The sequence below is a fragment of the Podarcis filfolensis genome (assembly GCF_964270895.1).
Source record: "Podarcis filfolensis genome assembly, chromosome: 3".
Lineage (NCBI taxonomy): Eukaryota > Metazoa > Chordata > Lepidosauria > Squamata > Lacertidae > Podarcis > Podarcis filfolensis.
This window is the reverse complement of record NC_139606.1, coordinates 120,734,667-120,762,098: the sequence shown is the minus strand read 5'-3', so window position 1 is coordinate 120,762,098 and position 27,432 is coordinate 120,734,667. Positions and strand designations below refer to the sequence as shown.

Below are 27,432 nucleotides of genomic sequence, written 5' to 3'. Positions count from 1 at the left end.
CCAATGTGGAGTGAATCAATTTGGAACTCCCTGCCACTTGACGCCAGGCAAACGCTCTACCTGTGCTCTTTTCAAGCACCCGCTAAAAACCTTTTTGTTTAGGCAAGCCTCTCCAGACATGTAGAATGTGGACTTCTAGGGCTGCAGCCATAGCATATAAAAAAATCCTCCTTCAAGGCATTCGGGATGTCCCTGCCAACGACACTTAATAGAAATGCCTCTGACTTTGGGTTGAAGGTACATTCTTTCACCTTTGGTGGACGTGCCCAAAGATTAAGGCTTTCTGGGAAATGATTTATAATGAAATGAAAAAGGTATTTAAGTATACCTTCTTGAAGAAACCAGAGGCTTTTCTCTTGGGCATAGTCGGCCATTTGGTGCCAAAGAAGCACAGAACCTTTTTTTATGTATGCTACAACGGCAGCAAGAATACTTATAGCAAAGCACTGGAAGACGCAAGATCTACCCACTCTGGAAGAATGGCAGATGAAGTTGATTGACTGTATGGGACTGGCAGAAATGACCGGCAGAATCCGCGACCAGGGAGAAAAGTCAGCAGAAGAAGATTGGAAGAAATTCAAGGATTATTTACAGAAATACTATAAAATTAATGAACTTTGAAAGATGCTGGATTGAACTTATGTGGTCTCTAGCTGTTATGATAAAAAGAGCTGGAATTAATATTGTTTAAGTCATAAAATTTAAAAAGTTGATTGGAAAATAAGGTGTTATTTTAAAAAGGAATGTTAAGAGATTAGGATTTGCTGGATCAACAAGTTGAACTAGAAAACAAGAAGGGGAGGTATGAGGAAGTCAAAGAAACATGTTATTGAAAAATTGTTACTGAAATTGACTTGTTTTTAATATTTTTCTTTTCTTTTTCTTTTTGTGTTTGTATAAAAGTGAAAAATCTAATAAATATTTATAATATATATAAAAAAGAAATGCCTCTGACTTTGGTGGCAAAGGGGTGGAAGGAAGAAGCCCCGACAACAACGGATTGACATAAGAAGCTACAAGAATTTGCTGAAATGGCACAGCTGACAAATAGCCTGAGAGGCAACTCAAAACAAAAATTTATGGAAAAGTGGGATAGATATAAGATATATGTTCAAAAATACAGTAAAGGTTTGCTATCTATGCAAGCATTTGATTGATGTTGGAGAGAGACCGAGTTGAGAAATAAGACCAAGGGTACATATTGATATAGGAATGTTTTAGATAAAATGTAAAGAAATATACAATAAGAGTACATTCATTTGTAAACAAAGGAATATACAACAGGATAGACAGGAAGTCCAAAGTGTTGGTATATATATGATTTTTATATATACTTTTTTAATAAAAGCATATATATATGCTTTTTATTTTGGGTTTTTTTTTTCTTTTTCTTTTTTCTTTATAAATATAAAGTATACATACAGGTTGAAAATTACAGTATAATAAGTTTTGTGATGTAATATGACAATGTCTGATGATATAACGTTAGAACTTTAATAAAAGAAAGAATGTAGACTTCTAAAAATCTGTTTTTAGTTGATTGGTGATTCTATATTTTGAATGAGCTACAGAGTTGTTTTTAAGTGGTGTATAAATTTTGTGAAATAAATACATACATAAACCTGGGTGCAAAACAGATGGCCCTGGGGAGTTGTAGTTCAAAGATTCTGAACGGCGCCTGGTTGCTGGAGGCTGACGGAAGCTATTAGCAGCAAACCAATGTCTCAGTTTGAGGGGGGAAACAAATAATCACCGGTGACAAATTCAGACCCATTCCTCCAAGTGCCTGCTAGGGTTAAAAAATAAAAAAGAGATGGTTTGACTTGCTCTGTCAGCAATGCAAGATTGATGGACGTTTCTGAGCCAGAAAATAAAAATAAAAGGACAAACCAAGAGACTCCAAGAATCATAGAATGGTGGAGTTGGAATCCAATGAAACTGAATGTTGGGGTTTTCGGGAGAGATAAAAGGATTTCTGCACGCAGCACAGAATTAAACCTGAAGCAGCGTCTCCACCCCCATCGTTCATCCCGGACACCTGGGTCCAGCTCCGAGGGCCTTCTTGCGGTTCCCTCCCTGCGAGAAGCCAAATTACAGGGAGCCAGGCAGAGGGCCTTCTCGGTGGTGGCGCCCGCCCTGTGGAACGCCCTCCCATCAGATGTCAAGGAAATAAACGACTACTGGACTTTTGGAAGACATCTGAAAGCAGCCCTGTGTAGGGAAGCTTTTAATGTTTGAAGTTTTATTCTGTTTTTAGTGTTCTGTTGGAAGCTGCCCAGAGCAGCTGGGGAAACACAGTCCGATGTGTGGGGTATAAATAATAAATTATTATTATTATTATTATTATTATTATTAATCATTGCTTATTTCAACTCACTTGTGGAAACAACTCAGAGGCCATGAAAGAAGGAAGGCTAACAACAGGAAGATTTAAAGGAGCTATTGGAAAGACTGTTCAAGGCAGTAGAGATATGAGATGATCAGAGCCCCTCAGAACCTGGAACATGGGAAGTCCCAACAAAAAAAATATAATTTAGGCAGAATATTTGGACTATTTGATATGTATTTGTATAATTTGGAACATTCAGTGTGATTGGATTGGATTTTTAAAATGGAAAACTTAATAAAAATGATTTTTTAAAAAAATAGATTATTATTATTATTATTATTAAGCTATGGAACTCCTTTCCACAGGAGGCAGTGAGGACCACCAGTCTAGACGGCTTTAAAAGAGGACTGGACAATTTCATGGAGGAGAGGAGGCATATTGTGTTGGGAGTGGCTCAGAACTTACAGGGTTAAGAGTTCTGAGTGATGACGCCTCACATTCCGAGAGGTGGGTTTAGAACACTGGGAGTGGCCAGTATCTCTGAGAGAGAGAGAAAGACGCACGCAGTGTGAGCCTAGTCGCACACGGAGAGAGTCGACATGGGTTGCGTCTCACCGGGAAGATTTACGATGTGTTGATCTGTACGAAAATAAAGACTTTAAAGATAAGGAGACTGCTGTGTTTCAGCCTGAGTTATTACCACACGACAGACCGTTCCTGCTTCTGCTTCTGCTGTGTTTACTCTGCTGGAGTCAAAGGTCTTTGAGAAAGGTCAGAGCCGCGCAGGGAAGTGTGCCGGACCCCCGGACTAAATTGACTCCGAACAGGTTATGGAGGTCAGCATTAAAGATAAGCAACGTTCGTGCGTGTGAGAGGACTGCAGCCAGAGGCCAGCCGATGAGTCGCTGGGAAGTGAAACTGCAGGCAAAGAGGCTGAGGAGCAGCCAAAGGCCAGCTAAGGAGTAGCTGGTGCCAGCCAGGAGTTCGCTGGGAGGAGCTGAGATCTGCCGGACCGGGAGGTACTCGTGAGTAGGCCGGGCCCCGGGGGAGAGATGGCAGACAGCCATGAATCGTACTCCGTCCCTTTTGAGAGGCTGGACGGCAAGAACTGGGAAGAGTGGAGTAGGAAGCTAAAGGCCTGGCTACAAGCCAAGGGTCTGTGGGAGGCGGTGCAACAGGCCCCATTGCCCCAGCCAGGAGCCGGAGCAACGGCAGCGGAGATCGCAGAAGCTCATGCCTCGCGCAGAAAGAACCAGAAGGCCCTGGGAGCTATAGTGCTCAGCCTGGAGGGTTCGCAACTGCCATTGGTTGAGGGGCTTGAGACTGCGCAGGAGGCCTACCAAGCACTGGAGAGAGTGCACCACAGAACAACAGCTGGGGCGAAGATACACACCACCAGGCGCTTGTTTGAGATGAAGCTGCGTCCTGGGGACAGCATCAGGAAGCATGTAACTGAGATGCTTGCTGTGTTCAACCAGCTGAGATTGCTGCAGGTGAACTTCTCAGAGGAGCTGAAAGTTTATATCTTGCTCAGCTCTCTGGACAAGAGTTATGACAATTTGTGTCTAACTCTGGAGTCAATGGATCCGCAACAGCTGACGCTGGAATATGTGACCGGCCGTCTGGGGGATGAAGAAGAACGGCGTATCAGAGAGGGCAAGGCTGGCTCGGGCGGCTCCTCCAGTTGCAGAGGGGCCAGACCAGCGGAGTGCTCTGTTCAGGCTTTTTCCGTTCGCCGCTGCTTTGTTTGTAACTCCCCGGACCACTTGTGTCGCAGCTGCCCACAGAGAGCAAGGGAGACAGGGCAGGATGTTTCCAAGGTTGCTTCCCATGGGAACCAGCCGGGTTTCCATGGCAACAAAGGGAGTAGGCGTGGGAAACCGCAAAAAGTACGCGCTCCAGAAGGGGAGGAAAACGTTTATCAGCTGTCTGCGTCTATGGCAGTTTTGGACAACAACAACACCTGCAGGAAGGCAGTTGCTAAGGCAACAAAGAAGGACAGCTCCGGAGGGGGGAGAGTCCTACGTTGGGTTGTTGACTCGGCTGCGAATGCCCATCTGGTCACAGCGCCACCTGATGGACAAATGTGGAACTGCAAGGCTGTTTCAACTGAGAAAACAGTTAGATTTGCTACAGGTTCACAGGGACGTGTAACCCATGTTTCTAACATGTTTGTCTCTTTTTTACAGGCTGAAGTGAAGGTTTATGTTCTCCCTGAGATAAAACATTGCCTGCTATCTGTACCGTGCCTTTTACAGGAGGGATATTCAGTGAGTTTTGAAAACAATGTCTGTACCATTTCCAGAGGGGGGAAGCAACTGGTACGTGTTGAGAAAAATCAGAACAACCTTTTTGTTCTGGAATCACCTCTAGAGGGAGGGGGGCACACTCATGTGTCATGTGCTTGCGTGTGGCACAAGAGAATGTCACATGGGTCCTGTGAGGACGTCCAGATGTTATCAGAGTGCACCAAAGGTTGCAAGGTACAAGAATGTGGTAAACCTTTGAATTGCAAGGCTTGCAGGAAAGCCAGAAACAAGGGATTTAGTCATCCCAGGGTGGAGAGAGTAACCACAAAGCCTTTTGAGCTTGTGCACGCAGACCTGTTTGGGCCTATGCCTCAGCCAAGTCTGGGCAAAGCCAGGCATCTGCTGATTTTGATCGATGATTTTACGCAGAACTCCTGGGCTTTTTCTCTGACAACGCAGGAGAAAGCAGCGCAACTGATCAAAGATTGGGTCGCAGAGGTGGAACTGAGGTTCTCCACCAAGGTGCAAGGTTTCCAGTTTGACCGTGGTTCTGAGGTCACTGGGTCTGCTCTAAAGGGTTTCTTTCGCCAGAGGGGGATACGTCACAAGGTGACTTCTCCTCAGAAGAGTGGCGTGGCAGAGCTGAGGAGTAAAGCTCTGGTTCGAGCATCCGAGATTTTACTGGATGACTCTGGGTTGCCTCACAGTTTCTGGGGGGAGGCAGTAAAAATGGCCAATTTCACGATGAACAGGTGCTACAATGCAGTGGTAGGTGACACCCCATATTTCTTGCTCAACGGACAGAAGCCACAGGTGCATTTCTTCCGTTCGTTTGGTTGCAGGGCCATGGTGCCTGTACCAAAGTGGTTGCAGCAAGAGGGTGGTCCAAAGTACCAGGAAATGATCTTCTGTGGGTATGAACCCACGACAAAGGGGTGGAGATTTGCATACCCAGAAGGTGATCAGACCAAGCTTCTGGTCAGCAAGCATGCTGAGTTCAAAGAGCAGCAGGGAAATAGGTCAAGGCGCAAAGTCAGCCATGACACTGTCTCAGATTGTCTGTCTGAATCCGAATCTGAGCAGGAGGGAGAGCCAGATAATGGTGATCTGGTCGATGATCAGGATCAGGACCAGGGGGAGGCGTCTCCACAGGTTGTGAGTGTCCAAGAGTGAGCCCTCATCTCCTGTGCGCATAATGGAGAAAGCTCACAGACGTGTCAAGTCAGAGGGGGAGTCTGATGAGGAAGACGCACAAGCTGGCCCCAGTGGGTCAGGAGAAGAACCCCAGTTTGTGCCCAGGCGGTCTTCACGGGCAACAAAGGGAATTCCACCTGAGAGGTTTCAGGTCACAAATGCGTGGGTTGGTTTCGCACAGTGCGAACCTGAGGTTTGTGAGGTTCAACAGGTGCCTAACAACGATGCCAGGAAGGGGCGAAAGGCAATGGGGAAGGTGTTGAACACTCAGAAGTCCTCTCAGAACGTGATTCGAGAGGGGGTGTTGGGAGTGGCTCAGAACTTACAGGGTTAAGAGTTCTGAGTGATGACGCCTCACATTCTGAGGGCGGGTTTAGAACACTGGGAGTGGCCAGTATCTCTGAGAGAGAGAGAAAGACGCACGCAGTGTGAGCCTAGTCGCACACGGAGAGAGTCGACATGGGTTGCGTCTCACCGGGAAGATTTACGATGTGTTGATCTGTACGAAAATAAAGACTTTAAAGATAAGGAGACTGCTGTGTTTCAGCCTGAGTTATTACCACACGACAGAACGTTCCTGCTTCTGCTTCTGCTGTGTTTACTCTGCTGGAGTCAAAGGTCTTTGAGAAAGGTCAGAGCCGCGCAGGGAAGTGTGCCGGACCCCCGGACTAAATTGACTCCGAACATATTGATGGCTACTGTCCAGGATAGCTGTGCCCTGTCCTCCACAGTCAGCAGCAGCAACAATTCTGAATACTAGTTGCTGGAAACTACAGGAGGGGAGAGTGGTGCTGATGTTCTCGGATCCTGCTGGCTGAGTTCCTCGCTGGGGCATCTGGTTGGCCATGCTGAGAAGAGATGCTGGACTAGATGGGCTTTTGCCCTGATCCAGCGGGATCTTAAGAGGTTGGGGGCAGGCATCAATACTGGGCCCTGGCAGATGATGATGATGATGATGATAATGATAATAGGTAAAGGTAAAGGGACCCCTGACCATTAGGTCCAGTCGTGGCCGACTCTGGGGTTGCGGCGCTCATCTCGCTTTATTGGCCGAGGGAGCTGGCGTACAGCTTCCGGGTCATGTGGCCAGCATGACTGAGCCGCTTCTGGCGAACCAGAGCAGCGCACGGAAACGCCGTTTACCTTCCCGCCAGAGCGGTACCTATTTATCTACTTGCACTTTGACGTGCTTCCAAACTGCTAGGTGGGCAGGAGCAGGGACCGAGCAACGGGAGCTCACCCCGTTGCAGGGATTCGAACCGCCGATCTTCTGATCGGCAAGTCCTAGGCTCTGTGGTTTAACCCACAGCGCCACCCGCATCCTAATGATAATAATAAATTCTGTTTGTACCCCACCCTCCCCATATTGGGTTACACCAATAAAATCACAGTAAAAACATAATGGGGGGGGAGAGAAAAACAAACAAACAGCAATTTAAAATACAGTGGTACTTCGGGTTACATACGCTTCAGGTTACAGACTCCGCTAACCCTAAAATAGTGCTTCAGGTTAAGAACTTTGCTTCAGGATGAGAACAGAAATCGTGCTCCGGCGGTGTGGCAGCAGCAGGAAGGCCCCATTAGCTAAAGTGGTGCTTCAGGTTAAGAACAGTTTCAGGTTAAGAACGGACCTCCGGAACAAATTAAGTACTTAACCCGAGGTACCACTGTACAGGTTAAAATGCAATTTAAAATGCAGCCTCATTTTAAAAGTAGCCGATAAATCAAGACTTTAAGTGGAGGGAAACATAAGGGTCAGACTGAGTCCAAACCAAAGGCCAGGCGGAACAGCTCTGTCTTGCAGGCCCTGCAGAAAGATGCCCCAGATGGCCAGGTGATGCCTCTCCTTGTGGCCCCACGCACCTGAGAGAGACAGGAGCCCCTGTCTTAGCCTCACCCAGGTGGATGCCCAGAGGGCGGGCGTTGTGTTCCCCCAGGCCTTGCACCCCCGTGGCATTCTCATGGTTACCGTGGGCTTGAGTGCCCAGACTTTGATGTGGGACGAAATCAATCCAGCAAACGGGTTCGCAAAGAGCCTTTCAACATCTGACAGGCTTCCTTGGGTCAACAGCTTATGAAAGCCCCATCTTCCCTTACATCAACAAGGGGAAGGGAGAAGCTGTCCGGCCAGGTGCAGGCTGTTTTCCAGAGCAGCAGACCTGGCACCCGTGTTTATCCTCCTGCGGCAAAGGCAAGCAAATATTTGCCATCTGAAGGACCGAGGGCTGCCAGGTGAAAATCTTAGCGCTGAGGGGCACCCTGGAGATTTGGGGTCCAAAGACAGAGGCGTACGCTGCACTCTGTGGAAAGGATCTGCCAAAGGAGTACCTGTGATCTACTTGTGTTTCCCATTGTGCCCGACGAAGAGACCTGTGCAGCTCAAAAGCTTGCTTGCACATGCCAAAGAACTTTCTGGCAGTAAGAGCTTTTTGACAAAGGAACGGACTCCCTCGTAAGGTGACGGACTATCATTCCTTGGAAGTTTTTAAGCAGAGGCTGGATAGCCATCTGTTGGGGGTTCTTTCACTGTGATTCCTGCGGTTGGACTAGATGACCTCTGGGGATCCCTGCCAACGCTGCAATTTGATTCCCTCTCCCTCTTCTCTTTTTCCTTTCTCCTCCTGTGATGGAACTCCTATTTGGGGACTTCCCTGGCTTTTTTTCTGGACCAGTCTGGATAGTTGGCCTTGGTGAAGACGTGACGTTTTCATCCCCCCAAAAGTTTTTGATTTGAGTTTCCATTGAAATGAGGCTGTATGTTAATGTTTTAATGTTGTATTTTAATCTTGTTTTTAATTTGTATTTGAATCAATTTGTTTTTATATCGGGTGTTAGCTGCCCTGAGCCCGGTCTTGGCTGGGGAGGGCAGGGTATTATTATTATTATTATTATTAATAATAATAATAATAATAATTACAATTACACTTCTATTCCTCCTACCAAATGAGTTGTTTCAGGAAGGGGCCAAGCTGATTCTCTGCCTGGAGGCATAGAAACTGATAGCCTTATTCAATTTGTCTAATCTCACTTTGAAGCCATAAAAATTAGGAGACGCCACAGGAATTTGTGGTGTTGAATTCCAAAGCACCGTGTGAATCATAGAGCTGCCGTGTTGGAAGAGACTGTTCAGTTTCTGTTAATTGGTTCTCATGGGAAACTTACAGATTCTGGCTTCACACAATTAACTCAAGGCCGTGTCAATTTACTCTTGGCAGAAAGCCAAGGTCAGCTTGACCTAGAAACTACTTACTCTGATTGGTTAACGACCAGCACTCAACTCTGTTATCTAGGGATTGCTAGCACAGTTTGGTGTGTTAGGAGTTAGGAGTAGGAGTGCTGTGTATGGTTAAGAGAGAGAGAGAGAAAGAAAGGATTTATTTTGCTTTGTTTTGTATGCAGAAACTCTGCTGGTTTTATTTTTCCTTTTAATAAATCCTGTAAATAGTTATTCTTAGTCTAGCTGACTAGTCATTTCCACCTCAACTAGCTTCTTCGCTGTGCAGGAAAACTCTGCTACGTTTGGGCTAAAGCCATTAGAGCTATGCCTGACACTTCAAAGTTCCATGAGGTTATGGGCATTGTGCTGCCAGCCTGAGTTGTGGTGGTGTCAGCATCAACGGCGTTGGTTCCAGTAGTTCCAGAAGTTGTTGTTCCTGTTGGTGCAGCAGATGGACACTGGCTGGTTCCTGACTGTGGTGAGCTGGTGACTCAGTGGACACAAGGACAACAGCTGCAGCGTGTGAGTGCTGGGTGCTGTGGTTCCTGTTTTCTCTCTCGGTGGTCGTGAGTAGCTGGTTCCGGGTTCCAGGGACATCGCTCTCAAGATGGCCTCACAACCAGTTCAGATGGCTTTTGAGCGTCTGAATGACTCCAATTACTTGCTGTGGTCAGAACGCATGCAGGCAGTGCTGCAGAGGGATCGTCTCTGGCAAGTGGTGAGTAAGTTTCCTGCAAAGCCTGATGATGAAGACCTCGATAAAGACCAAAGAGCAAGGGCCACAATTGTCTTGGGGCTGGAAGATTCCCAGTTGCCGTATGTGAGGGGAATAAAGACAGCTAGAGGTGTGTGGCAAGCACTTAAAGAACTCCATGTGCGTGAGACAGCGGTTTCCAAGCTGTTCATTCGCAAGGCATTGTACAAGGCAATGTTACAGCCTGGGGTTACAATGCAGGAACACCTACACAGTTTACAGTTAAAGTTTGCTGCGCTACAGGAAAGAGACTGTGCGTTAGACCAGCAGGAGAAGGTGGCTATTATTTTGAGTTCTCTCCCGGAAAGCTGGGATAATTTAGTTTTGTCTCTAGAAGGCATACAGGAGCGTGATTTATCAGTCAGTTACGTTACTGGGCGTTTGATTGAAGAGTGGCAGAAGAGGCAAGAAAGGTCGTTGGCTGCAGAGGCTTCTACAGGCGGGCGGTTTGGAAGGAGTTCTCATGCCGTGCCAGGGGTGAAGCAAGAGCAGCGTGCCGGTGAGGAGTCTGCGTTTGCTGTTAGGCGTTGTTTCCGATGTGGGTCTTCAGCGCATCTAAAACGACAATGTCCGGAGTTGGTCAAGTCTCAGTTGCCGGTGCAGGAGCAGAGACGAGATCAGCAGCAGCAGCAGCAGCAGCGGAAAAAGAAGTTCTTCAAACAAAAACAGTCGGCTCAGCTGGTGACCGCCGAGGTCAAGATTGCTGATGAGAAACAAGCTGTCTGGGTGGTTGATTCGGGAGCGTCTCGGCACATCGTAAATTCAGATGAATTGTTTGTTTCCAAGAACTCAGCACAGCGCAGCCAGGTGGCTCTAGCAGACGGAAGTACTTCCGAAGTGATTTCGGGGGGTGCAGTTTTTGTTCCTTGTCTTCATGAATGCCTGCAAAATGTACTTTATGTGCCTTCATTAAGGAGCAATCTGATGTCTGTAGATTGTTTGCTAAAAGCTGGGTTTAAAGTGTATTTTGAAGGAGACAGTTGCATTATTAAGAAGGCTGGTGAGACTTTAGGCACTGCTAAGTCAGAGGGAGGCTTGTTTTGGCTTAAAGCGGGATCTCAAGTTGCAGCAGTAGTCAGTAAATCTCAGCCTGCAGTGAATAACAAAGCTATACATGACAACTGTGTGCACTTATTGCATAGGAAAATGGGGCATGCTTGCTGGAAAAGTGTACTAAAAATGTCTGAATTGGCTGATGGGGGTAATTTAAAGAGTTGTAACAAGTACCTTGATTGTAATGTTTGTAAAAAGGTTAAAACCCACAGAGTCTCTTACCCCAGAAGTGACAGAGTTAGTGAGTCACCGCTACAGCTGGTTCACATGGACGTAATTGGTCCGTTTGCTGTAAGCAGGGGTGGATCGCGTTTTTCATTAACAATTGTGGATGACGCCACGCGTTATTCTTGGGTTTTTCCCATGAAGAATAAGGGTGACGTGTTCACTAAGTTTAAAGGCTGGGTGGCATCTGTGGAAAGATTTCTGTCCATTAAACTCAAAAGGATTCAGACGGACAGAGGTGGCGAATTTATGTCAAATGCTTTTAGAGATTGGTTACAAAAGCGTGGCATTGGGCATAGAAAAACGAACGCTTTTTCCCCAGAGGAGAATGGCGTTGCAGAGCGAAAAAACAGATCTTTACAAGACATGATGTTTGCCATGCTTGATGATGCTGATTTGCCCATGTCTTATTGGGGGGAGAGCATGCTCACCGCGTGTTATCTCCAAAATAGGCTCTTTCATCAAACAATAGGTACAACTCCATACTTTAAATTGTTTCAGAAAAAACCCAAAATTGACCATTTGCATGTGTTTGGATCAAAAGCCTGGGTATTAATTCCAAAACAAATGAGAAAGAAGGGAGATCCTAAGACCAAACAGTTAGTGTTTGTGGGTTACCAGGAGCTGGGAAAAGGTTTCCGCTTTGCTGAAGGGACAAATGGCATTGTGATCTCCAGGAATGCCAGTTTTTGTGAACATAGTGGCTGGGAGAGACTACATGCCAATACTGAGGTTTGGTTTGAACCTTCCCAGGAGCTTCATGACTCTGAAGGTAAACATAGAGAATCAGAGTCTGAGGGGGAGGAAAGTTCAGATAAGAGCTCTCAAGAAAGTGGAATTAGCCAGAGACCAGTTGCTAAGCAACAAAAGAGAGGTCGTAGTTCTGAGGAGGAAAGTGGGTCAGAAGAAAAATTTTCTCCCAGAAGATCTAAAAGACAAAACAAAGGAGTGCCTCCGGTGCGTTTTTCTCCAGATACTGCAAATGTGTTTAGTGTAATTGCAGAGCCCAAGAGTTTTCAGGAGGTGTTAAAGTTACCAAAAGAGGAGGCAGAGCTCTGGAAGCAGGCAATGGAGGAAGAGATGTCCTCTCTGAATGAGCACAAGGTTTTTACACCAGTAGCAGCGCCTGAGGGGGCAAAGATTGTAGGCTGCAGGTGGGTGTACAAACTTAAACCTCTGGTGACAGGAGAGTACAAATGCAAAGCTCGTTTAGTGGCTCAAGGATACTCTCAGAGGCCTGGAAAAGATTATGACGAGATTTTTTCCCCTACTGCTAAGGGGGACAGTGTAAGGCTGATTCTAACGCTTGGAGCAAAGAGAAAACTCCTGTTAAACCATTTTGATATCCAGACTGCATATTTACATGCATCAATATCAGAAGACCTGTATCTAGCCGAACCGCCTGGTTATGAGACAGGTTCCAATAGAGTGTTGAAATTAAACAAAGCTCTATATGGTCTCAAACAGGCTGCAAGATCTTGGAACAAATGTTTCCATGAGGCCTTAGTGTCATTTGGTTTCAAGCAGAGTACAGCTGACAATTGTGTTTATGTACGTGGTACAGGCAGTGATCAAGAGTTTTGTCTGATTTATGTAGATGATGTATTGTATGCTTGCAAAACAGATAAACAAACTAAAAGGTTTGCCAAGCAATTGTCCAGTAAGTTCAAAGTGAAAGACTTAGGCCCGGTTAGGACATATCTAGGGTTGGAAGTGTGCTGGGCCCAAGATGGCAGCTGCCTAATTAGTCAGCAGAACAAAGTTAAACAACTACTGACTACATACAGGATGCAGGATTGCAAAGGGGCAGTGGTGCCTATGGATCCAGGTTTCATAAAAACACTTCATACAGATGAGAGTCCTGAATTTGAACATCCTGATGTATATCATTCTGTAATTGGAAGTTTATTGTATCTAGCACAGTGGTCCAGACCTGATATTAGCTATGCAGTAGGCATATTAAGTAGATTGGTCTCAAAACCCACACTAAATGCCTGGAAAGGGGTAAAACAAGTTCTGAGATACCTCAAACAGACAATTGGCTATATGTTACAATTAAATTCTTCAGAGGATGAAATGTTGAGTTGCTACTGTGATAGTGACTGGGGAAATTTGCCGGATAGAAAATCTGTCACAGGACTAGTCATAATGGTCGGTGGAGCTTTAATCAGCTGGCGGTCACGCAAGCAAGACGTTGTAAGTGTATCATCAACGGAATCAGAGTACGCCGCGTTGAGTGAATTGTGCAATGAGGTGATTTATTTCAAGCATTTGTTAACAGATTTAAATGTAAATTGTGGAGAACCAGTACAAGTTTACATTGATAATCAAGCTTGTATAACCTTAAGTAAAACAGAGGGTTTCAAATCGCGTTCCAAACATATCTCTGTAAAATACCAAAATGTGCGTTGCTGTGTACAAGACAATGTAATCACCTGTACTTATGTATCAAGTGAAGAAAATGTAGCAGATGTGTTAACTAAACCATTGGCAAAGGTAAAGAACAAGCGAATGTGCAAGGGTTTAGGTTTCCTGGAAAAATAATCTCCTACATAGGTGTATTTGATGTTAATTGTCCAGCAGAATCTGTGAGGGGGTGTTCAGTTTCTGTTAATTGGTTCTCATGGGAAACTTACAGATTCTGGCTTCACACAATTAACTCAAGGCCGTGTCAATTTACTCTTGGCAGAAAGCCAAGGTCAGCTTGACCAAGAAACTACTTACTCTGATTGGTTAACGACCAGCACTCAACTCTGTTATCTAGGGATTGCTAGCACAGTTTGGTGTGTTAGGAGTTAGGAGTAGGAGTGCTGTGTATGGTTAAGAGAGAGAGAGAGAAAGAAAGGATTTATTTTGCTTTGTTTTGTATGCAGAAACTCTGCTGGTTTTATTTTTCCTTTTAATAAATCCTGTAAATAGTTATTCTTAGTCTAGCTGACTAGTCATTTCCACCTCAACTAGCTTCTTCGCTGTGCAGGAAAACTCTGCTACGTTTGGGCTAAAGCCATTAGAGCTATGCCTGACACTTCAAAGTTCCATGAGAGACCCCCCCCCAAGGACCATATTTTTGTCCAAGTGAATCTGCCTGCTTGGCTGGATGATCCTCACGGGGGACTTGTTTAGGAGCTGAGAAGAGGAAAATGTTTCTCTGCCAACTTTCCCCATGCCTGTGCATAGTTTTCTAAACCTCTGTCACACTCCCCTTTATTTGCCCAAAGTTATCATCATCATCATCATCAAATTAATAAGCTCCAGACCCAGTCTGGGATCTGCACAAATGCTCATCAAAGTCCAGACCAATACTCATGATTGCAGATCGTCTCTCTTCTGAGTGATTATAGCATGGAAGAGGTCCACAAAAATCAGGGTGAACTCCAGGAGGCCTTTGAAGGAGAGCAAGGAACGACCAGGCCCTCCATTTGGAAATGAGATGATTGCTAGCTTGAACTCCCAGGATTGGTGGGTTTGCGAGATGCAGGCCTTTAATTTATTTATTTATTTATTGTAAACTCCGGGTTGGGGATCTGGTAATGACGGGGTTCTGTTAGCCAAAAATGAAGCCTGCAGTGCGTGCAAGACGAACAGAGCTCCGGTTCTTGTTTGGACAGGAGCAGCTTTTAAGCCAAAGAAACAGGGATTGTTCTGCGTATCAGCTGGGTTAGGGCAGGGGGCTGGAATCCACAGATCTGGAAGAATGACTCAGGGTCTGGTCTGGTTTCCCAGCTCCCATTCATTTGCAAAAAGGAGGTACGTTGCAGGCATCCAATGCAGCTGAATGCTGGAAGATTCGGGAAAGATAAAAGAAACTTCATCTTCATGCTACACATTGTTAAACTATGGAACTCCCTGCCACAGGAGGCAGTGATGGCTGCCAAACTAGATGGCTTTGAAAGAGGATTAGACAGATTTGTGAAGGAGGATATAAATTGTGATAAGAATTTTAAGGTCTTAGATATATAATGTACCAACCAAGCACGTACATAGATCAGCACAGGAAGACCGACCTGAAACCATTTTTGATTCCCAAACTGACCAAATGTTTTCTCTGCAAGGTCAAAGGAAAATGGAAAAGCCTCCCCGTTGTCTTTTCCTTCACAAATCCTGTCTTAAGGGTATGTCTGTCTGTGTTTGAATAGGGTGAGCCTGTGACCTGGCTCAGGAACTAAGTATTTATCATTACAAAAGACTAGCCAGGCTCCCCAGGGTGTCCAATCAAGTGAGCATTAACAGGTAATCTGTCAGACGAGATAAACAACGCATTCAGATTTCTGCTGTAGACCTCCTTTTCTGTGATGTAGGTATGATGTATGGAGGGGTGATCTTGAGCTCTAGGGCAGGGAATTTAAAATGTCTATATAAGACCTTGCGCCCCATTGTTCTGGGTTCCTCCTTCCTCCTGCGTGAGTGAGGACCCTGTTGCAACAGATCAATAAAGATCAGGCTTACTAGCTGCTTTGCTTCTCAATATTCTCTGCTTGGCCTCTGTTATTTTCTCCTACCAACAGGGAACCTACGTAAGGACTCTATATCGGCTCTTGTGTCCCCCATAAGGGAATAAGGGCAGATTTCGTTTAGAACAGAGGCCATCCATGGTACTGCTTCTGAATCCCAGTTGCCGGAAAGTGGAGAGTGGCTCTTGGGCTCTGATCCTCCTTCCCATCGAGGCATCAGGTTGGTCACTGTGAGAAGACCACGCTGGGCATTGGCCTCATCCAGCAGCGCTCTTCTTGGGTCGTTATGAGACCTTCCCAGTCAATTGAGTCCATTGTCTTCCTAATGACTAGGAAGTCCCACTGACTGCCCCATCCATGGTATCTGATGATGCCCTAGTTCTGCGCTGCATTCATGTCTCAACACTAGGATGTAGGTCAGGGCGTCTTTGTGTATGTAACACACACACACACACACACACACACACACACACACACACACACACAAAGAATGAATGCCTACATAGGCCACAAAATGCAACAATAAATACATCTCTAACAGTGCACTTCTAACCATGTCTGCTCTACTCAGAAGTCCTATTGAAATCTGTAAGTTTACTCCCAGGTATGTGGGGTTAGGGGGGACGCAGGAATCCCCGTGACGGGGTGAGCTCCCGTTGCTCTGTCCCTGCTCCTGCCAACCTAGCAGTTCGAAAGCACATCAAAGTGCAAGTAGATAAATAGGTACCGCTCCGGCGGGAAGGTAAACGGCGTTTCCATGCGCTGCTCTGGTTCGCCAGAAGCGGCTTAGTCATGCTGGCCACATGACCCGAAAGCTGTACGCCGGCTCCCTCGGCCAATAAAGCGAGATGAGCACCACAACCCCAGAGTCGGCCACGACTGGACCTAATGGTCAGGGGTCCCTTTACCTTTACGTGGGGTTAGCGCTGCTATTTTCCCACAAGTCAGGTAGTGATTGTAGAGTTGGAAAGGAACCCCAAAGGGCATCTAGTTCAACCCTCTGCAATGCAGGAATCTCAGCTGAAGCATCCATGAGAGGTGATTATCCAACCTCTGCTTAGAAACCTCGGATTAAGGCATTCCTCAGCTGTGATTCCTGTACCTTCCAACTCTACAATTCTGTGACTCCACGGCGGCAGAACCGGCCCGCAGCAATCCCAGAGGGTGGCGCTTACAGGATGAGAGCGAGGGGGAAAGGAAACCTCAGGGCGTGTTCAGGACCGAGAAGCTGCCTGGGCCAAGAGCAGATTCAAACGGCGCTTCTGCAATTTCCTGCACCAGGAACCCAGCGACATTCGCGGGGTCAAGTTTCAAGCCCGCAATTATGACTACTATCAGCGCTAAATGATGCGCCTTGCGCACGGACGAGAAACAGTCCCGTCCCGTCCCCTCCATCTGTTTTTCTGGTAATTTGCACTCTGAAATCTGAGCTGTACTTTTGATCTCTGAAGTCAGACAAAAAGGGGGGAAAAGTGGGAGGGGGTGGGTGGGTGTGTGTCCTGAGGACTGGAAGGCAAGCAATGAGCCGCTGTTGTAGCCAGAGCTGTGAGCCCTCTGCGTAACCCCGGACTCACTCCGCACACCGGCTCCGCCTCTCCCGCCCCCTCGCCCGCCTCTTGAGTTTCCTCAGACCCCTGGTAGCAATTCCTGACTGCCTTCCTCGCCCAGTCTCCCCCTGCATTGCCTCTCTGGCACAAACATCTCGGGGTCTCCGGCATTTGCAAAGGGGACGCTCATTTTGAATTAAGCGCCCTGGAGATTTAGGCTGTGGGCGCATCACCAGTTTAAAACGCAGCTGGGGTTTTCTTTTGCCCTAGTTTGGATCGAAGCTGGGGGTTTTTTTTGGGAGGGGGGGAAATACATCAAAACACAGCCTTTCGTAAGAAATGACAGGATGGCCATGAATGATAGAAATGTGGAGTTGGAAGGGACCCCAGGGGTCATCTAGCCTAACCCCCCTGCAATGCAGGAATCTCAGCTAAAGCATCCCCAACTCCCCCAACCATTACTCGTAAGGCTTGGTTTTCAGAACCAAGAATCTCTGTTGCCCTCCTCTGCACACCTTCCGGCTTGTCAATATCCTCTTTAAATTGTGGTGCCCAGAACTGGACACAGTGGGACTAGTCCTTCCTTTGACCTGGACACTACAAGCTGTTGACTGTGGCTAACATCATGTCTGTAGAGTCAATCACAAGATTTCAGGCTCAGAAGTGTACCCAGGACTCCTCTCACAGAGAAACCAGTAGGAGAACACTTCAATCTCCCAGGACATTCTATACAAGATCTCAAAGTAGCTGTATTACTACAAAGGAATTTCAGAAATAGACTGGAAAGAGAAGCTGCTGAATTGCAACTCATTACCAAACTTAAAACCATGGAGAGACCTGGTCTGAACAAAGACATTGGATTCTTATCTCATTATACATGAAAAAGCCATTTTTCACCTCCTCACCCCTTGCTTTTTCCTGTAAGACCTATTGCAGTCGTTAAGAGTCGTCAACAGGCTCATCACCGCTATCTGCCAATCACCCATTCCCACCACCCTTCTGAGTAATACCCCTCCCCACCTTCTCACTATATAGAAGGATCTGGCAACTTCTGTTTCAGTGTATCTGAAGAAGTGTGCATGCACACGAAAGCTCATACCAAGAACTAACTTAGATGGTCTTTAAGGTGCTACTGGAAGGAAAAAATTTTTTTTGTTTTGACTATGGCAGACCAACACGGCTACCTATCTGTAGCTGGTGCTATGCGTTCAGTCTGGGCCACCCCAAGTCAATTGGACGCGCAAAGCAGAAAATCCAAACAGATCTACTATGCCTTTGCCCAGATTCGTTAATGTCCACCGGGACATTCTCCAGTGCGAACCTCAGGGTAGGTGACAGATCATAACTGTGGCTCTGAAGAGCTGCATCAATTCTAAACAAACCTCAGATCACTAAAGGGATACTTTTTTTTCATTTCCAGAAGGGTCGCCACTGTTTTGTCTTGTAGTGGGAGCGACAAATAGCTCTGCGGAACACAGCAGCCTCGCTGCCTCCGACTCACCTTTCATGATCCTCACCCGGAGGAGGACTGCGACCACTACGACCCAGTCCGAGCCGCTTCTACCGAAACAAGCAAGCGAGCGAGGGAGGTTTGACTCCAGTAGGCCTTGCAGGTGGAGAGGCGCAGCTTGCCAGACGTCTCTGGTCCTCGAGGATGGAGCTCAGAGGGTCGCGCCACATCCCAGCAACGCATCCCAGAGACACCGGACGCGGCTCGGGGAACAGAGCATCGCGGCTCCGGAGCGTGGAGTGGACATCCTTTCCACCGCGCTCCACAGCAGCCTGGAGAAGGGGGTCCTCGCTTCCATCCAGCGCTGCTAAAAGTGGGCCATTTTTTCACCTGGCCATCGGTGCGCCGAGGGAGCTGGCGGCGAGACTCACCCCTTCAGTGCCCCATGAAGGTGGCTGGGTTCTCCTTCCTCCTCCTGGCTAAACATCCATCCCCTGCCTGGCTCCCCTCGCCCCAGAGAGTGGCCTTCAGTCAGTGCGCAAGGAACAGCATCTCTGCTGCCTTGAGGGCGCACGGCTCTCTCTCCTCTCCTGCGTGCTCCCTCTGGGCCATTGCCCAGACAAACTTCCTCGCGCTTTCAAAACAGGGCGAGTGGCTCCTCTATATGCCAGCCGCCTCTCCGGCTGGCTGGAGCCTTCCCTCCCATGGCCGCTGCCCCCAAATCCAGCAGGGGGTGGGGGTGGGGGAGGGAGGGGAGGAAAGGGAGGCGAGGCGGCCTTGGAGCTTTGCCGAAATATGCGCTGGGTCCCCTCCCTCCAGCCCTAATTGCTAACAAATGTCCTCTTCACCGGGGAAGGGGGGAGAGGAGGGGGAGAGAAAGAGGCAAGCAGGAGGCAGGCAGTGTGTGTGTGTGGGGGGGGGGGGGAAGATGGGGGGGACCCGGGGTCTCCCCACCCCCCAAGCATGCCCTTTCTGGAGGGGCCTAAGAATAGCCTGTTGGGTCAGGCCAATGGGCTACCTAGTTCAGTTTCCTGTCCTCATAGGAGCCAACCAGATGCATGTGGAAAACCTGTAGGCAGGATTTGAACTCAAGAGCAATACAGTATCTCACCTCCTGCGGCTTCCAGCAACAGGGATTCAGAAGCATCTCAGCCATGGAGGTCTTGTTCTTGTTGTTTAGTCGTGTCCGTCTCTTCGTGACCCCCTGGACCAGAGCACGCCAGGCACTCAAGTCTTCCACTGCCTCCCGCAGTTTGGTCAAACTCATGCTGGTAGCTTCGAGAACACTGTCCCACCATCTTGTCCTCTGTCATCCCCTTCTCCTTGTGCCCTCCATCTTTCCCAGCATCAGGGTCTTTTCCAGGGAGTCTTCTCTTCTCACGAGGTGGCCAAAGTCTTGGAGCCTCAGCTTCAGGATCTGTCCTTCCAGTGAGCACTCAGGGCTGGTTTCCTTCAGAATGGAGAGGTTGGATCTCCTTGCAGTCCATGGGACTCTCAAGAGTCTCCTCCAGCACCAGAATTCAAAAGCATCCATTCTTTGGCGATCAACCTTCTTTATGGTCCAGCTCTCACTTCCATACATCACTACTGGGAAAACCATAGCTTTTACTATACGGACCTTTGTTGGCAAGGTGATGTCTCTGCTTTTTAAGATGCTGTCTAGGTTTGTCATCTCTTTTCTCTCCAGAAGCAGGCGTCTTTTAATTTCATGGCTGCTGTCACCATCTGCAGTGATCATGGAGCCCAAGAAAGTAAAATCTCTCACAGATGCATTACAGACCCTATACATAAATAGAAATGTGTATTTATCACAGTTTTACATTTATCTCTTGAAATGGGGATTTCTAGAGCTGGTGGCCAAACGCCCATTTCTTTTATTTAAAGAAGGAATTAAAATCTTGTAGAGGTGCCAGCTCTAACGTTCTGGAACACATTGAGAACATGTTCATATTTTTAAAAACTGCAGCCATCATCACTTCAAGCCTTAGGGACCTTCGGTGGGGCTGAGTTTGTAGAAGTCTTTCCTGGATTTGTGCCTTACAAGTTGTTTTCACAAACTTTGGTTTCTAAGGAACACACACACACACACACACACACACACACACACACAGAGCAAAGATAGCCTTGCTGGTCCATAAGGAAAATCTCAAAATCAATAACTGGTCTTTATTAGGCCAAGCAAAACATCCCAAAATAGTGTCCAAGCATTCAAGTTCTCTCTTTTTTTTAAAGAAATATTTATTAAGATTTTACAAAGACAAATATACAAAAACACATAATAATAAGAAAAAATAAAATAAAATAAAAAGATAAGTAAAACATGCAGAAAAAACAAGAAAAATTAAAAACAATTGTTTTTCATAACATAAAACTCATTTGCTTGTTTCTTTGACTTCCTCACACCTCCCCTTCTTGTATTCCTATTTAAATAATCAAATCAGCAAATCCTTACCCTCTTTCATTTATCTTATCTCTATAACTTAACATTTTATAACTCAGTATTTTCATCCATTATCAATTCATTTTTGCATATTCTTATTAACTTTGTTGCCAATACCACTTATTTCCAATCCAACACCATTTTAGTTATTTTTTTACCTAATTATACCCTTCTTCCATATTCTTAAAGCATTACAGCTGGAGACCACTTAATTTATATCCAACATCATTCTAACATTCACAAGCATTCAAGTTCTCCATTACTCTTCACTGGGATGGTAAATGAAGCGAAGGGGGTGGGGGCAGGAAAAAGATGGAAGATGGGAGGAGGCATTCAAATGAGGCTCTGGGTGGGACCACGCAGGTTTCAGGCAGCACCTACGACAAGGGTCTACAAGGCTTACCGGGCATGCACTGGATCACTCCCACAGAGATCTTCCGTGGGCTGGACTGGCGCAGCGTGACGCCGGAAATAGCGTCTGCGCATGTCCGCGGTGCCAGAAATCACTTCTGCGCATGCCCAGACGCCTGCACAGAAGTGATTTTTGGCATCTGGGCATGTGCAGAAGTGATTTCCGGAGCCGTGGAAGAGAGTCCCTGCGCTGTGCTGCGCTGCTTTAGGACTCACCAAGTGGGTGGCTTGGTCCGCTTCTGGCCCATGGGCCTTAGGTTGCTGACCTCTGACCTAGGACTTCTGGGAATAAAGAGCATACAATACAGACTGTCTTGCCAGAGTGGTGCATGCTCTAGTTATCTCTCGCTTGGACTACTGCAATGCGCTCTATGTGGGGCTACCTTCTTTGTTTTTTTTTTTTAATATTTATTGAAATTTTACAGACAAAAGAGAGTTACAGAATAAGAAAATAAAAATAAAAATAAAAAGATACAAAAATGCAAAGAAAAATACAAAATACCGTATTTTTCGCTCGATAACACGCACCTGACCATAACACGCACATCGTTTTTAGAGGAGGAAAACAAGGGAAAAAACATTCTGAATGAAACAGTGGATGTATCATTTTTGTGCTTCATGCTGTGGCCACAGACATGTGATCTGATGGTGAATTTGGGGTGACCCAATGCAAAAATCCTGAGAATCCCTGTGGATCCATGCTTTGTAACCACGTTTTTGCACCATTGCAGCCCCAGGCAACAGTGGGTGTGTGATTTTGGGGGGGGGCAGGCTGTAGCCATGGACATGCTATGTGCTCTGATGGTGAATTTGGGGTGACCCAATGCAAAGATCCTGAGGATCCATGTTTTGTAACCACGTTTTTGCACCATTGCAGCCCCAGGCAACAGTGGGTGTGTGATTTGGGGGGGGCAGGCTGTAGCCATGGACATGCTATGTGATCTGATGGTGAATTTGGGGTGACCCAATGCAAAGATCCTGAGGATCCATGTGGATCCATGCTTTTTAACCACATTTTTGCACCATTGCAGCCCCAGGCAACAGTGCGTGTGTGATTTTTGGGGGGCAGGCTGTAGCCATGGACATGGTATGTGCTCTGATGGTGAATTTGGGGTGACCCAATGCAAAGATCCTGAGGATCCATGTTTTGTAACCACGTTTTTGCACCATTGCAGCCCCAGGCAACAGTGCGTGTGTGATTTTTGGGGGGCAGGCTGTAGCCATGGACATGCTATGTGATCTGATGGTGAATTTGGGGTGACCCAATGCAAAGACCCTGAGGATCCATGTGGATCCATGCTTTTTAACCACATTTTAAGTGGGGAAGGAAGGAAAAATACAGAATGGACAAGGAGCACGAGAGGGCAGAGAAGCAGCTGGCTAAGAATGCAGGAGAGGGGTATAACGGGAGGGAGGAAAGGAAGGCAAAAGTTTTCCCTCACCTACCCACCCAAGCCAGCCAGCTCTCTCTCTCTCTCTCTCTCTCTCTCTCTCCCCTCTGCTTGCCTGGAGGGGAGGGGCTTTCCCTGCTCTTTGTTCCGTTTGAGCAAACACAGCAAGGAAACAGAGGAGGGTGGGCAGTAAGACCCTGAGGCAGAATGCAGGAAAGCAGCCACTTCCTCTTTTCAGGTTTCCCTTCTCCGAGACGCGCGATTTGATTTTTGCCTGATTTTTTTTGCCATTTGGCTCCAGGGACCACACATTCGCTCAATAACACGCACAGACATTTCCCCTTCCTTTTTAGGAGAAAAAATCTGCGTGTTATAGAGGGAAAAATACGGTACATGAGGAAATAAAAAACGATTAAAAAACAATTCAATCTTTTCGTATCTTATATTTCAATTACTTGTTTCCTGACCTCCTCACACCTCCCTTTTTTGTATTCCAATTCACATGGTTAATTCAGCAAATCCTTTCCCTCTTTGTATTTATCTTAATTCTATATCTTAACATATTATAACTTTATATTTTCATCTAATTATCAGTCCATTTTTACATATTCTTTTTAACCTTATTGCTAAAGCCACTTCATTTCAATCCAACATCATTTTAGCATTCATTAATTTTACAATGTTTCTGCAAATAGTCTTTAAACTTCTTCCAATCTTCTTCCACCAACTCTTCTCCCTGGTCTCGGATTCTGCCAGTCATTTCCGCCAATTCCATATAGTCCATCACCTTCATCTGCCATTCTTCCCGGGTGGGTAGATCTTGTGTCTTCCAATACTTTGCGATGAGAATTCTTGCTGCTGTTGTTGCATACATAAAGAAAGTTCTGTCCTTCTTTGGCACCAATTGGCTGACCATGCCCAGGAGAAAGGCCTCTGGTTTCTTCAGGAAGGTATATTTAAATACCTTTTTCATTTCATTATAGATCATCTCCCAGAAAGCCTTAATCCTTGGGCACGTCCACCAAAGGTGAAAGAATGTACCTTCATTTTCTTTACATTTCCAACACTTATTATCAGGCAAATGATATATTTTTGCAAGCTTGACTGGTGTCATGTACCACCTATATATCATTTTCATAATATTCTCTCTTAAGGCATTACATGCCGTAAATTTCATACCGGTGGTCCACAACTGTTCCCAGTCAGCAAACATAATGTTATGACCAATATCTTGTGCCCATTTAATCATTGCAGATTTAACCGTTTCATTCTGCGTGTTCCATTTTAACAGCAAGTTATACATTCTTGAAAGTATCTTAGTTTTGGGATCTAACCGTTCTGTTTCCAGTTTTGATTTTTCCACCTGGAAGCCAATTTTTTTGTCCAAATTATAGGCCTCTCTTATTTGATAATAATGAAGCCAGTCTCGCACTTTATCTTTTAATTTCTCAAAATTCTGCAATTCCAATTTCTCTATGTGGGGCTACCTTTGAAGGTGACCCGGAAACTACAACTAATCCAGAATACAGCAGCTAGACTGGTGACTGGGAGTGTCTCCACCTCCATCGTTCTGCCTGGACACTGAGGTCCAGCGCCAAGGACCTTCTGGCGGTTCCCTCACTGCAAGAAGCCAAGTTACAGGGAACCAGGCAGAGGGCCTTCTCGGTGGTGGCACCCGCCCTGTGGAATGCCCTCCCACCAGATGTCAAAGAGAAAAACAACTACCAGACTTTTAGAAGACATCTGATATATATATATATATCTGACATATATATCTGATATATATCATATATATCAGATATATATCAGATATATATATATATTAGACAGCAACTGATGAATTCCTTCTTTCGGTCTATGATAGAAAGTGTTCTTTCATACTGTATTACGGTGTGGTACGCTGGTTTGACAGCCACAAACAGAAAGTCTCTACAGAGGGTGGTGAAGACAGCGCATGATATCATGGGCTGTCCCCTGAGTCCTCTAGATTGCCTCAGAAGAGCGAGGAACATTCTCAGCGATGACTCACACCCTGGCCAGCACCTTTTAAATCTCCTGCCCTCAGGCAGGAAATATAGAAGCATGATAAGCTGCACCAACAGGTTAAATAACAGTTTTTACCCATGGGCCGTGAGGCTGCTGAATGGAAGACAGCAACATTGCAGCTGGCGTTCAGGGTTGGTGGTTGTAGGACAGCACACAGAGTGTAACAAGGGCAGAGAGATTGTGGGTGTGGGGAGGGGGGCTTGTTTAATCTCACTGTAAACAAGTCATATGAGGGACGCAGCTGGCGCAGTGGGTTAAACCACAGAGCCTAGGACTTGCCGATCAGAAGGTAGGCGATTCGAATCCGCTTGACAGGGTGAGCTCCCGTTGCTCGGTCCCTGCTCCTGCCAACCTAGCAGTTCAAAAGCACGTCAAAGTGCAAGTAGATAAATAGGTACCGCTCCGGCGGGAAGGTAAACGGCGTTTCCGTGCGCTGCTCTGGTTCGCCAGAAGCGGCTTAGTCCTGCTGGCCACATGACCCGGAAGCTGTACGCCGGCTCCCTCGGCCAGTAAAGCGAGATGAGCGCCGCAACCCCAGAGTCTGCCACGACTGGACCTAATGGTCAGGGGTCCCTTTACCTTTAAACAAGTTGTACAGTGACAATAAAGTATTTCTATTTCTATTAATGGGCATCTGGTTGCCCTCTGGGAGAACAGGAAGCCAGACTTTTGGGACCCCCTTTGGCTGACCCAGTGGCTGCGGTGCTCTCCTGGTGATCTTTCTTGCAACAGGCTAACAAGAGACCCTCGTTCCCACAGAGGGCTTGAGCGCTTGGGGCTGCTGCCCTCTGCTGACAGAAGGGAGGCCCATCAGGAAATGGAGACTCACTTTCAAGCCCCCCCCAAACCTTGCTCAGTCTTTTCCTCCTCTCCCCACAACCCCAGCCTCTGTGGTCCTGCCCCCTTTCAGGTGATTACTGAATTCAGCAGCCACACAGCCGCTCAGAATCTCAGCCACCTTGTCAGCTGCTGAACACATCTTGTGCATTTCAGGGGGTTGGACTAGATGACCGTTGAGGTCCCTTCTAGCCCTACAAATCTACAATTCTGTGAGTGGCCCCAGCTAGGCCAAAAGCTCTGCTCTCTGACCACACCAGCATTTCCTGCATCTGAGAAGGAAGGGCTCATCTTGCCACCATAGGAGTGAGTCGCACTCAATGAATTTCATGCGCCGCGTTGGATTTTGTAGTTATTTGTGCGCCGTAGTGCGAATGACCCACCTACAGCTACATTCTTTTGGATTTGCTTCCTGAGACACACACACGAGAGAAGGGGTGGCGAGAGAAGAAGCGCCCTGGTGCATCTGCAGTAGCGAAACTGGACGCCTTCATCTGCCCCGGCTGCAATGAAACATGTCTCTCCTGTATCGGCCTCTACAGCCACAGCAGGCACAGAAACTCTCCAATGGTTTGCTTTTACCCGTACAGGTGCACTCCTCCACTGTCTGCCGAGAGAGACGGATGCCCACAACAATTATAGCTGCCTCTGGCTCCAGAGGGCAGTCTTTGGCGATGCCCCACTATGCACCTAAGAAGAGCGATGCATTGCAAGCGGTTGGATGAGATGATCCATTAGGTGTGGGATATAATCCACTGGGAGCAGTCAAGTACAACATTCCTTATTTTCCTAGAGTGGACATGCAAGGGGATGTTTGGTCCAGACAGTGGAAACTTCCTGTTCCTCCTGGCTGGAGCATCCTTCCTTGCATGTGACTAGAGGTGGGTGTGACCTTACCTGTCCAGGTAACAAAAGGACAAGGCACACAGCACTCTCTCTCTTTTTCACTTCATTCTTCATTTGACCAGCTTTTAGCTAGGACTGCTCTGCTAGCTCTCAGCCAGCAGCAGCACTGGGATTATTCCCCCATATGGGGTAGATCCACATGTACGTACTTGTAACTAACTCTGCCTTCAGGAATCCAACTGTGAACTGATGTGAGTAAACTTATTTTATTGACTTCGAATAAGATTGTCGTGTCTTTATTCTTTTAAGAGGGATTCAAGCAAACTTACCAGGAACTATACAATTCAATCTGAGACAGACTGAATCGTATAACAGCGAGAGACTCACACGAGCCTGCAACCAGCTATCTGCTGTGCATGTAAAAAGGGGAATTGTGCTGGTCCCGTGGGTTACCCAAGAGGCGAGGTCCAAGTCCGGTCCGTGGTCAAAGGTGCAACGTGGAGGCAGTCCGTAGTAGCTGAAGCTGGGTGCAGGGCAGGGAGTCGGGTGAAGTCAGGGACAGGCAGGGAACCAGGGCGGGTCAGGAGCTCAGGCAGGAAAGCAGGACAGGGTTCAGGCAGCCCCGATCCTCTGGTGACTCGCCTCTCCTGGCCTGGAGGCGAGCACTCCTCCTGCGGGAACTTAGTTCCCTCCACCTCTCTGCCCTGAGCCTCTGCAGCTCAAGAGAGGCTGGAGGGTTACCGGACCCAGAGGCAACCTCAGCTTCCTCTGATGGGGCTGAGAGTGGAGCACCTGCAGGCAATGGGTCCTCCATCACCTCAGGAGCCAGAGCAGACTCAGCTGGTGCCTGCACCTGAGGACCCAGCACAGGTGAGGACCCTTCAGGCTGAAGCCCCAGCCCCGGCTCAGTTGGTTCTGGAGGCAGGGAATCCTGTGCAGGCTGGGATCCCTCAGGTTCAGCCTCCGAGTCCGAATCCCAGGCCATCACAGGA

At 47.0% G+C, this 27,432-nt stretch overlaps 1 protein-coding gene and 1 long non-coding RNA gene across 2 annotated transcripts in view; both read right to left on the bottom strand.

Annotated features, from left to right (window-relative positions):
• The window catches only part of SCARA3 (scavenger receptor class A member 3), a 46,561-nt gene extending 27,364 nt beyond the window's left edge, over positions 1-19,197 (bottom strand). The window contains exon 1 of the mRNA XM_083605215.1: positions 18,521-19,197. Coding sequence (XP_083461341.1) covers positions 18,521-18,527 — 7 coding nt within the window. The 5' untranslated portion in view covers positions 18,528-19,197. The remainder of the gene's footprint in view (positions 1-18,520) is intronic.
• Positions 19,198-21,821: 2,624 nt separating this feature from the next.
• LOC310758813 lies at positions 21,822-22,683 on the bottom strand. The gene is made up of 3 exons (XR_014545949.1): positions 22,549-22,683; positions 22,251-22,390; positions 21,822-22,092 (listed from the first exon to the last, which is right to left on the bottom strand). It is a non-coding gene; the product is annotated as an uncharacterized lncRNA (long non-coding RNA).
• Between the last annotated feature and the right edge of the window lie 4,749 nt (positions 22,684-27,432).